Here is a 12,900-nt window from a genome sequence, read left to right on the forward strand (position 1 = left end):
GGTAATGTCACGCAGCACCCTGTCACACATGGCAGGTAATGTCACACAGCACCCTGTCACACATGGCAGGTAATGTCACACAGCACCCTGTCACACATGGCAGGTAATGTCACACAGCACCCTGTCACACATGGCAGGTAATGTCACACAGCACCCTGTCACACATTGCAGGTAATGTCACACAGCACCCTGTCACACATGGCAGGTAATGTCACACAGCACCCTGTCACACCTGCAATGATAAACTCTATAAATAATGAACAGGGAAGGCAGAAGAAGATGGCGTATGCGAGGTTCCTGTACATGATGTACACAGACCCAGAAAGTGTCACCCACTATACTTATAATTATTTTTATGCTCTTATACAAGAATGTAACGACTGGTTAACTTCTGATTCCATTCCTGAAGAAAATAGTAAAAAAAAAAAAAAAAAACCAGGAATGGATACACTATTTACTTGATTATTGCTACAACTAATTTACACAGACGTGTCCTCATATACCTAGCATCTTTATGCCATACGGCACAAGAAGCCTGGCGCAACTGAGACACTTCTAAACGGCTAGCGCAACAACTCTTTCACTAAATGCTGCGTCTTAGTTGCATCGCAGCTGCATACAGCGCCGCTCACAGGGTACTAGAAGCGCTAGGTTGCAATACTGTTACAAAGGAATTAGTGGAACACATGTGGAGAATCACAGATTCAGTATAACGTGACATGGTTGGAGGAATAGCCGCAGCCGCTTGTATCGGAAGTCTTTTTACACAGATTGGCCCCAGTGGTCAGTGTACGCCAGTAATGTCGTTTTGTTGCTTCTTTCCATTTTTAGCGTAGCACAAAAACAGAAACTTTTAAAAAAAATACGCATTACGCAGCTCAGTTGCGCCAAGAGGGGCTATTTGGAGCGCCTAGAGCAGTAGTAAATGAGGACACATCTGTATGAATGGCTATGTCTAAATAAACACATAATGCAAAGCCCCAGCTGTGCATGTCCAATTTTGGGTGAAAACTCCTCACAAATCAAATGGGTTTAATTGATTTATTTATTTTACAATGCATGTCAAATACATTTTTAAACAAGGATTTAATAAGTTTTTTTATTGAACTTCTAGTAATTTACTGCGGCATATTGATCCCCCAGGGCTATTCGATTAGACTTGAAGGCAGCGCGCAGGCTGCACTTAATGGGGATTAATAAATAGCCTATTTTTTGGTGCCGGGACCCTGTTAACACATAAGCCTGTGAATTTATCTCCGATTCTATGTGTTAAAACCTGTTAACATGTTACTTTAACAGACGTTAAAAGGGGGCTTGGGTGCAAAAGGGGCTGGAATGGAATAGCCCCAGGAGTTAAAGCCCAAGGCTACCGCCCTTCTTCACCCCCGTTCAAATAACTGAAAATGAAAATCTACTATAAATAATAATGTGTCACGAAATCTAACTGATATGTGCTTAGTTCAGTGCAAAAAAAATATTATGCTTAGTTCCATTAGGCCCATTGTACTGAATGTGAAACTCATTGTGATTACTGTGATTTTCATAAAGAGCAGCTGTCACTGTTGCTATAGCTATTCATGAAGAGGTTCACTCGGAGACTAAAATCCCAATGATTAGAAACATATTACAGAGCTGGAACATCTGAATAAAAACACTAAATATTATTCAGCAACTGCAAGAAATCCATTCTATTATGTATTTCTATATTTTACGCTACAATAAACCTGTTAGATGTTTTTAAGACATACATTCTGCCATAGATTGGAAAGTGAAAACATATTATTTACCAGAGGCTATATGGGATTAATAGTACTGCTGTTTTAAATACATATTTCACACAAACCAGGTTACCTTCAAAACGATTTCAAATGTAAACATACTAGTGAAGACATAATCTGCATATCCTAGCACCTGGGGGTACAAAGAATTACATGTTATAGTAAAAAGCACTTTGAGCATCAGAAAATAAGAACATTGTTTTACCTTTAGGAAGATTTCTACTGTAAAGATTCCTGTGAAAGCATAGTCAAAGTAACCAAGAATCTGCAAGGTACAAGAGGACAGTGAGAACTCTGTGTAATGGTAGAGGACAAGGAGGTGGGTCACGGTCCTTACTTCCACCATGAGACCATTGGAGAAGGCTTACACCATAGCAGAAAAGGGAAGTAATAAAACAAAACATAAGACTGGAAAGATCAAGTGTTTTCTTACAGGAGGTTCTTGATCTGCTTCGTTACTATCCGTGATTACAGTTCCAGGAGAGAAGCAAGCTATGCGTCTATGAATTGATTCTGGACCTAGATTGAAGATCATCCTTTGGAAGTGAGAAGGGTGTATTGCACAGCTAACTAGTAGGCGGGAGATGCTCCTTCCCATGGGAACCTGGTCATTATTGAGATACAGATCCCAGTAGAATATTAAAAGTCAGCAGTTCTGGTTAAGGTGTAGAACTACAGCCAGCAGCCGTGTAGGCCATCCAATCAAATGTCTTTGCCAACAAACATACACATTTGTACTTTCAAATTAATCTGGGGAGCACTATATCATTATCCTAATCTGGGGAGCACTATATTATCCTAATCTGGGGAGCACTCTATCAGTATATTAATCTGGGGAGGACTATATCATTATCCTAATCTGGGGAGCACTATATCATTATCCTAATCTGGGGAGCACTATATCATTATCTTGATCTGGGGAGCACCATATCATTATCATAATCTGGGGAGCACTATATCATTATATTGATCTGGGGAGCACTATAATCATTATCTTGATCTGGGGAGCACTATATCATTATACTAATCTTCGGAGCACCATATCATTATCCTAATCTGGGGAGCACTATATCATTATCCTAATCTGGGGAGCACTATATAATTATCCTAATCTGGGGAGCACTACATCATTATCTTAATCTGGGGAGCACTATATCATTATCTTGATCTGGGGAGCACCATATCATTATCCTAATCTGGCACGCACTATATCATTATCCTAATCTGGGGAGCACTATATTCATTATCCTAATATGGGACGCACTATATCATTATCCTAATCTGGGGAGCACTATATCATTATCCTAATCTGGGGAGCACCATATCATTATCCTAATCTGGGGAGCACTATAATCATTATCCTAATATGGGGAGCACTATAATCATTATCCTAATATGGGGAGCACTATATCATTATCCTAATCTGGGGAACACTATATAATTATCCTAATCTGGGGAGCACAATATCATTATCCTAATCTGGGGAGCACTATTTCATTATCCTAATCTGGGGAGCACTATTTCATTATCCTAATCTGAGGAGCACTATAATAATTATCCTAATCTGGGGAGCACTATATCATTATCCTAATCTGGGGAGCACTATAATCATTATCCTAATCTGGGGAGCACTATATCATTATCTTGATCTGGGGAGCACCATATCATTATCCTAATCTGGGGAGCACTATAATCATTATCCTAATCTGGGGAGCACTATTTCATTATCTTGATCTGGGGAGCACCATATCATTATCCTAATCTGGGGAGCACTATAATCATTATCTTGATCTGGGGAGCACTATAATCATTATCTTGATCTGGGGAGCACTATATCATTATACTAATCTTCGGAGCACCATATCATTATCCTAATCTGGGGAGCACTATATCATTATTCTAATCTGGGGAGCACTATATCATTATCCTAATATGGGGAGCACTATAATCATTATCCTAATCTGGGGAGCACCATATCATTATCCTAATATGGGGAGCACTATATCATTATCTTGATCTGGGAAGCACCATATAATTATCCTAATCTGGGGAGCACTATAATCTTTATCCTAATCTGGGGAGCACTATATCATTATCCTAATCTGGGGAGCACCATATCATTATCCTAATCTGGGGAGCACTATAATCATTATCCTAATCTGGGGAGCACTATAATCATTATCCTAATATGGGGAGCACTATATCGTTATCCTAATCTGGGGAACACTATATAATTATCCTAATCTGGGGAGCACCATATCATTATCCTAATCTGGGGAGCACTATAATCATTATCCTAATCTGGGGAGCACTATATCATTATCCTAATCTGGGGAGCACTATATCATTATCTTGATCTGGGGAGCACTATATCAGTATCCTAATCTGGGGAGCACCATATCATTATCCTAATCTGGGGAGCACTATAATCATTATCCTAATCTGGGGAGAACTATATCATTATCCTAATCTGGGGAGCACTATATCATTATCCTAATATGGGGAGCACCATATCATTATCCTAATTTGGGGAGCACTATAATCATTATCCTAATCTGGGGAGCACTATATCATTATCCTAATCTGGGGAACACTATAATCATTATCCTAATCTGGGGAGCACCATATCATTATCCTAATCTAGGGAGCACTATAATCATTATCCTAATCTGGGGAGCACTATATCATTACCTTGATCTGAGGAGCACTATATCATCATCCTAATCTGGGGAACACTATAGCATTATCCTAATCTGGGGAGCACTATAGCATTATCCTAATCTGGGGAGCACTATACCATTATCCTAATCTGAGGAGCACCAAAATGTAATACATCATCATTCACACATATCCGCTGTTCGTTTTCTGCCACTAAATCCTGGGCTGCCTATGGCTCAATTCCGAATAGACAGCACGGGCGCATGTCACTTCTGCACAGCTAGTGACATGCTTAGAAACCCAAGAGCAAAAAAAGGATGCGCCCTGCTATGTGCTGGGACTGGGAACGAATCTGGTGCGGCATCGGTCTCCTTATTCCTGTGTCGGGACTCCAGCGCAAGCACGGTCTACAGCCCACGCATGCACCGCGGCCATTGCCAGGGGAGGGTTCCTATAGAACCCTCTCCCGGCGAGTTATGCAATGTGTAGCCCATAGGCTACAGTGGGCTACTGCCATCTCCAGAACTTGGTAAATATGGCAGAATCGCATCCCCCCATAAAAACCTATGGAGGCTGTGGCTGCCAGCGGGAATGCTCGCAGCAGGTATCTCAGATCCCTCTGTCGTACATTCGGGGGATAAAAAATATTTGCAGTTACCTCCCAAAAACGTGTGTTTTCAGGAAATAAGATGCAAATATATTTTTTGCGAGGAAGTGTGCAGGCATGGCCAGGGCAGGAAAACGGCCACGTACAGCACTGACTAATGTCTGGAAGGGTGCAGTAACTATGACGACTGCTATGGACTCATTGTAAAATGTTAATGCTGCGTCACCTTCTGTTTCACCTGCGATAATGCTAGTGTAATAGATTGCAGACTGTGGGCCTGATTCAGAGCCGCTCGTAAGCGGCCGCTCGTAAGCGGCCGCTCGTTCGCTCCGAGCGATGTTCGCACATCTGCGCATGCGTGTGGGTTGTAATGCGCATGCGCCAACAAGTCAGTGCGGTCGGAAATCGTGTGCTCGCAAAATACGAATGTCTGCTAATTTGAGTGACAGGATGAGGCGTTTGTGGGTGGTAACAGGGGAAGGTGCTTGAAAACGGGAAGTGGAGATCCGAACGCAGGCGTGCCAAACGGTCAAAACGGGCGTTTAAAGGGTGTGTATAATTAACAAAGCAGCGTCATCGACCACGTCACTTGGTTGTCTTTTAGCCTGAACTGCTCGCATGATTGCGGTAGGAAAATGCTACCACAAGAATAGCGAGCAGTTCATACACCTTTCGATGTACTCGATTAATCTAATAAATAGCGGAGATGACGTATGATGCCAAGGGGTGTTTTTACAAAATAGCGAGCGCATGTTTCGGACGCTCGCTCAGACATAGAGGCGTCAACAGACCGCAAAGAGCGAGCGCTCAATTTAAATATCCAGCCCCTTTTTCTGAAGGAGCGAGCACAAATAGCGTCCGGCTCTGAATTAGGCCCTGTATTGGCAAAAGTGTAGTGCATGAAATGTATATGGAGAATGTGTTAATAACACAGCACTAAAACATGTTTTAAATGTCCCATGTTCATTTTAATTCTATTCCCAGTCCATGTGTGTGAACAGACCCGTCGCAGCTTGCATGTGTCACTGGTTCAGCAATGTATGTGTCATGTCCAGGAGCTCTCTATAACCAGCAGTAACAACTGTATAATATCCATAGGAAAATAGAGCAAACTCTTTAACAAACCGTCCTTTGCAGGTGCAAAACAAAACATGTATTATGTGGCATTTTCTAAATATATAAAACGGCATGATCTAATTACTGTATAATTTGACACAAAGGACTATAGCACACATTTAATCTTGTTGTGCTTAGAGTGGCATGACTGTATTTATAAAGTACAAAGTCCATTTTCCCTACTGATGGCTGCAATGACAACTACAGGAGTTGTGACCTGGTGTGTTACCGCAAAGGTCAGACAAAATCAAACCAGAATCTAGAGTACTTAGCTTAGCAGCAGGGGCAGGCTCAGTGCAATTCCCAATGAAGTGTTAATGGAGGTCTGCACAGTATTAGGCTATGTGCTGTGAGAAACCAAGAGATTTATCATTGCAAATATACAGCAAGCGAGCTCTATAATTGTACAGAAGTCCAGTTTCTGCAAAGGTCAGACACCAAATGCTACAAACTTTTCTTGTTTTTGTTTTGCTGCCAATTTCAGGAGCTTTGCGGAATACTATAACATTCATGGTAAAACAGTTTTGGTGAATTTATTGGCAATTAACATAAAGTTTGCACAATGTCTTATAATCTGTTAGTTTAATACATAATATATTCTGGTTATTTCACAAAAGTAATCCGAATATCAGGTTTGGACTGCAGGCATTTAATCGGCGACAAGAATGATGTTATGTCAGTAACAATCCTTGCTGGCAGGAAAAGGAGAGGATTCCCTTGAGTTCTACCTGAGGGGGTGATTCAGCTTAGGACGGTACTGCAAAGCTGCACGCAGGCAAGCTTGCAATTCCGTCCTTGCTAATATGCAAATACAGCAGGAGGTGTATGACAGGTGTAAGCCTCGGCTTACTCAGGCTGGCTGGCTTGCGAGGCCTGGAAACTGCGTCCATGGATGCAGCCCCTGGCCTTGGCACACCCTGGGGGTGATTCAGGGAGTGCCAAGGCCAGGGGCTGGGGGTGAGTCAGCTTAGGACGGTATTGCAAAGCTGCACGCAGGCAACCTTGCAATTCTGTCCTTGCTAATATGCAAATATTACGTGTATGGTAGGCCTCAGCTTACTTAGACTGGCTGGCTTGCGAGGCCAGGAAACTGCGTCCGTGGATGCAGCCCCTGGCCTTTGCACTCCCGGAAAACTGAGCCCCCGCGTTTCCGGGGACCCCGGCCGCCGCCGCACCACCCCTTAAATGCCTCTGCCCGTCAATCAGGCAGAAGCATAGAAGGGGCTGTGTGCGATCATGCAGGAATCGTTCTCCACATTCCCGTTAAAATGGAATCTGCGTTCAGCATTGCATAGAATAAAATCTATTTAGAGGGCGGTTTAGGAGACAATAGTACTGAGATTGCGGAGGGTAGGAAGAAGAATCACTGTGCTCAGGAGTTGATCAGTCGAAGACAGCATAGATCATTCCTAATAGCTCAGGTTTTCTATATACACATAGCAACCTTTTATGTATACTGTAGTTTCTGGGCATCTATAGTAATGCTTTGTGACGCCATTTAGGGACCACTGAAAATAAATTACAAGCTGCTTTATAGTAACAAAACTACTAATAAAATTCTCAAAAACAAATGTACTAGTATCTATCTAGTATCAATACCTCAAGTAACTTCATTTACATTTGATATGCAGTGACATGTACATAATCGCTCTGTTTTGTCAGCCGCTATTATTTTTAACCATTATTTGCAGTAGCTATCTACGAGGTTGAACTGTAAATGTAACTATGCGCCAGAATTAGAGATGTACGCAGTGCCGATGTTTGAAGCAGTTGAGCGACTATCGGTAATCTGTGCATGCGTCTGAGTCGCACTGTGGATGCGTCAAGTTTCATTTTTGTTGTTGTTCATAGTGAGGATGTATTCGCAAAGCGATAGACAGGGCGGTATCGTTTGTGGGCAGCAACAGGGAGGTGGCGACTGAAGCGTAGACGTGTAGTGACCGTTTTCTGGGCGTGCCTCTACCAGCAACTGCGATCCCATACGTAGTAAAAATGGCTCCGGTGTCTCATTACCAATGACTGTAGGGTTAATCAGAATTCTGATAATCAACTGATCTGTGACCAAGTTGCGTCTTTGTAGGCAATCGCAGAGATTTGCAAAGTCACCGGTGGGCGTCTCATGCAAATCCCGGCAGCTGCAACATTTGCATATTTTCGTATAAGCCGCTGTATACAAATTCACAGCCTCGGTGGCATTAGCGTACATCTCTGAATCAGGGATATATGCTGCTTATTCTGTATGTCTATGTCTATCCTGTTTATATCACTGCACCGCAGGGCAATAACTAGGGGTGTGTGAGTGTTCCCGTCGCATTGGGTGCAGGGCCATGGGGACGGCACTGTCGCTGCCCCATGGTACCTGCATGTGACTAGCAGGGTGCCTGGAACGGCACCCTGCGGCCAGTAGCGCTGCTATAGAGCCGTCTGGAGTGTCCAAGGGATGCTCCGGGAAGTGCTCTACTTCCTAGCGCCGGTGGCCACGCCCCTTAGGCGTGACATCATAGGTTTAGGAAAAGGGGTCAGCACAGGGCGGCATAGATCCCTGTCCCGGCCCTGCTGCTCCATATGGCACTGCAGACATTTGTGTTGCATTATAAATAAATGCTAATAATAATAAAATGAAATAATAATAATATGATTTCTTATAATACACATATTTTCCTAATGTACATCGAAATGCTGACACCAGAACACACTGTTTATAGAGACCTTTACAGGTGTCTACACATATATTATATCACTCGTGTACTGTATAATAATACTCACTATATTGCGGAAGGAGTGACTGCGAATGGGATCTTCAGCTGCTAATGAGGCACTGCTTAGCATGATAAACACCAGGATGAGGTTGGTGAAGATATGATGATTTATGAGTTTGTGACAGCCCACCCGAATCCTATAGGAGACACACAGGCATATTATCAGGGGTAGCAATACCGCTTAAGAAGTGACCATGATATATGATAAAGTCTGAGGGGTCTATTTACTAAGCAGTGTTAGGAGACAGAGTGAAAAGTGATAAGGCACCAGCCAATCAGCTCCCAACTGCCATCTCACAGGCTGTGTTTGAAAAATGACAGTTGGGAGCTGATTGGCTGGCACCTTATCACATTTCACTCTGTCTCCTAACACTGCTTAGTAACTAGACTCCTGAGTAACATCTATAAGGCTTTCAAATTTACAACAAATATTCAAAAGATTCTATCTATTCCACACATAAAAAGTGGACCTGTAGTTAAATTATTCATATTCGTCAGGCAGCACAGTATATACAACACATGCTTTATGGTTTGAATATACATATAGTATATAGTTTATGACCCTGGGTGTCCAATATTTTATTGTATTGTTTATGCAAATGTTACTGAGAGTTTAGAATATTGAGCAAAGTTATATATATTGTTTATGAGCTCTATGTAGCTTTTTCTTTTATCACAGAGGCCACCGAGCTTATCACAAGTGCTCTCATATTCCTTTATAATCCCTGATGGGGACACTCGGCCGGTTTTCTGTTGGCGGATGCTGTGCGGCTTTCACTTGATGTGCTGCGCCCTTGTTACAGTGTTCTGCGTTCTAAATTGTAGCTGTTTTCTCATCATTATCTACGGCACATGTTGCCAGGTAGGAAGCATATTGTCTGTTACTATGATACTGTATCATTAACATGGCGAGTTTTTATCCTGTTCATCCTGTTCTCCACTACCAAAACCACAGGTGTTCCAAGGTGGAATGTCAGTGTAAATCCCGCCCTTTACAAGCACCTGTGCAAAGTCATTAAGCTGATGTGAGCGACCACCATACTTTTTGTTTGCAGTTCTGTGAGGCATGAAGAGAGCCAGCATTGGGAGGATGTGCTGGTCCATATAGTGCCATTTGGAAGTTTCTGGGGTACCTTCTAGGTGAGTCAGTTCTCGGCCTATACATGTGCTGTCATCATGCAGTACATTCATTTGTAATTATATGACCCAGAGTGGGTGCTACTATTAGGTAGCAACAATTATTTTGGGGTGAGCGTTTGGGCGTGGGGCCCCCGGAGTTGCTCTGGTTGGGCCTTTTTCAGGGCATCACCACTTAATTCACATAGATATTTTTTCATCACTTTTATATTTGTTTGTCTATTATTTATGTAATTTTAACTTTCTCATTATATTAACACTTATTATTTTATCTTTACACATCTATACTTTACACTTCACTATCACCTTTTTTCCCTTTTTCGTGTGATACCCTGGGGATGGTCCTTAGCTAGATTCTTTTGGGGTTCCCTGCGCCTCGGACATGAACCCCATAATGTTAGGGACGCCAGTATAGAGGAGCCTTGACGCTGGCCTGGCGCTTATTCATGTATTTGCAAATGTATGTAACAAATACCTCTGAATTTCTATTATTATGTAGGATTCAAGCATTTTTGTTGATATAGCTGCAGTGTGCTGGAGGGCAAATCCCTTTTTTTTGTAGTGAATGTCAAAATGTCAGGGACGCAGACCCCCCCCCAAAAAAAATATGAATGTTGCAGGTGTATAGAAACTAATGAATCAGGTGTGTGCAATCTAGTTACAGAGAGAAGGCGCCAGCTTTCCTTTAGTAAATATACTCCCGAATCTCAATACGCCATGCGAGACACCTAGCGCAAGTAAGCTGCATTGACCGCTGTATCCTCTTTTTTGCAACGTGATACGACCAAACCACTTCACAAAACTAAACTGATTAATTTGATATGCGACACTTGTATATTTGTGTGCGACTGAGTCTGAATCTGAACAACAGAACTTGGCGTGAACAAAAGCAGAGCCCTCTGCATCGTAGCACGTCGTATACAGATTCAAACTGAGATGCACACAGATATACAAGTGTCGCATATCAAATGAATCAGTGCAATCTCGTAAAGCGGTTTTATCGCATCACAATCCGACAAAGACACACATTCCAGCGATAAAGAGTTGCACTGGACCTGACATGCCTTGAAGGGCTGTTTGGCGCAGCTGCAGCAAGAGTGTATAAGGACCCATCTGTAGGAGATCATCATGGATATTGGTTAAGCCTATAAAACAGCTGCCCCTATCACTTTGAGAGTATAAAATATCATTTATAAACCTCACATAAACAGTAATAAACACGTCTGCACATTTAATATAAACACCAATATGAGCGGGAGGCTGATATTTACGGGTTGGTGTTGCTGAAAATAAAGAAGGCGCTCCCTTCTGGAATTGGGGTTATCTTCTCCTTCATGTTTAGCTCAGACATACGGCGTGGGCGAGGACCGGCTGGTACTTCTGGTTCCTCTTCATCCTCCTCATCTACAGTGAAATAGGTCATTGTCATTCAAACTCTATACATAAACAAAAATGTCAGTCAAATGGCTACCAACACTACCTCCTGTAAAGGGCGTTACACTCAGCACTAGGAACTTATCACATAGTTATGTCATAATTGCAAAAATAAACTGACAACGTTAATTGTTTGACGTTTACACTTTATCTAAGTATAGGACGATTTAGCCTCCCAGAACTGAAGAGCTTACAATCTAAGCAGACAGATGGAGGCTGGCAATGTAAGGAGAAGAAGCCTTGACAGAGAGAGTGGGTACACAGTACAGTACATTAATGCAGTAGGAAGTTTGTATAACTGACTTATAAAGGCTGCAGAACATGAGAGACCGAGCATTCTGGAAGTTAATTTGAAAAAGAGGGGATGTAGTCAGCATCCCGGCAAGCGAGATGTCGACGGTCTAATACTGGCACCAGAATCCCGACGGCGTTGGGATCCTAGCTCCAGAATTCTGTCCACCTGTATCCCGAAGGTAAGTATCGGGCATTAGGGGAGGGTTAGACTTAGGCACTAGGGGGAGGGTTAGGCACTTAGGGGGATGGTTAGGTTTAGGGTGCGGGAGGGGGGGGGGAATTAGGTTTAGGCACTAGGGGGGGAGGGTAGGTTCAGGCCCCGGGGAGGGAGGGTTAGGGGAGGGGTAGAGTTTAGCGTTTAGGAGTACTTACCTATGGGTGTCGGGATGCCGCTGTTCGTATTCTGATCGGCAGCATCTCAACCACCGGAATCCCATACATATCTGCTCAGCTACATTGTTGTCCATAGCGCAGCGAATCCCGCTATGCGTGGCGCGAGATGGACTCCTGCTTTCGGAGACGCGCATTCACGTCTCCATAGGATATAATGGGAAACGCGCTCCCACGGTCGGGGACGCGCTTTCCTGTCTCCATAGGACTGAATGGAGACGCACTCCCACAATCGGGGATGCGCCAGAGCGTAGCTTGGCGCATAGCGCGATTTGCGGGGACGTTTGTACTGCGATCAGCCACAATGAATCTGTACCTAACCCAAAAAATGATACTCAATATAAAAGTAGAGTGATATTGACACCGCTGTTGTCTCCCTATAACATTTAGCATGAGGGAGAGTGTGCTAATGTATCACTCAGATGAGCCTGGTTATAGAAATGATACCTGTGCTCCCAGCAAGCACCTATATGATGACCGGATTATTATATTATTAATATAGATACACAGAGTACTGGGCATAGGAGTATAAATAGTACCTGGCTCCGTATGTTCCTTCTCTTCTTCATTCTCTTCATCAACCGCCACCTGGCAGGGAAGACATATTTGCAAATATATTTAAAATATAAATAAAAATATGTTGGAATATAAAAAAATCTATTATGTTTAATTAGATTCTGTTAGTAGAGATCCTAAAACCTATGGAATGAAGACAACCAGGAAGTCT

The 12,900-nt window shown here is 42.8% G+C and overlaps 1 protein-coding gene across 1 annotated transcript in view; it reads right to left on the reverse strand.

Annotated features, from left to right (window-relative positions):
- CACNA1D (calcium voltage-gated channel subunit alpha1 D) overlaps positions 1 to 12,900 on the reverse strand; it is a 417,969-nt gene that overhangs the window by 122,210 nt on the left and 282,859 nt on the right. The window contains 4 exon segments of the mRNA XM_088478679.1: positions 1,984 to 2,043; positions 8,926 to 9,055; positions 11,327 to 11,459; positions 12,713 to 12,761. Of these exon segments, the coding sequence (XP_088334805.1) occupies positions 1,984 to 2,043; positions 8,926 to 9,055; positions 11,327 to 11,459; positions 12,713 to 12,761 (372 nt within the window).

The sequence above is a fragment of the Taudactylus pleione genome, unplaced genomic scaffold (assembly GCF_031769625.1).
Source record: "Taudactylus pleione unplaced genomic scaffold, aTauple2 ptg000217l, whole genome shotgun sequence".
In the NCBI taxonomy this organism is placed as follows: domain Eukaryota; kingdom Metazoa; phylum Chordata; class Amphibia; order Anura; family Myobatrachidae; genus Taudactylus; species Taudactylus pleione.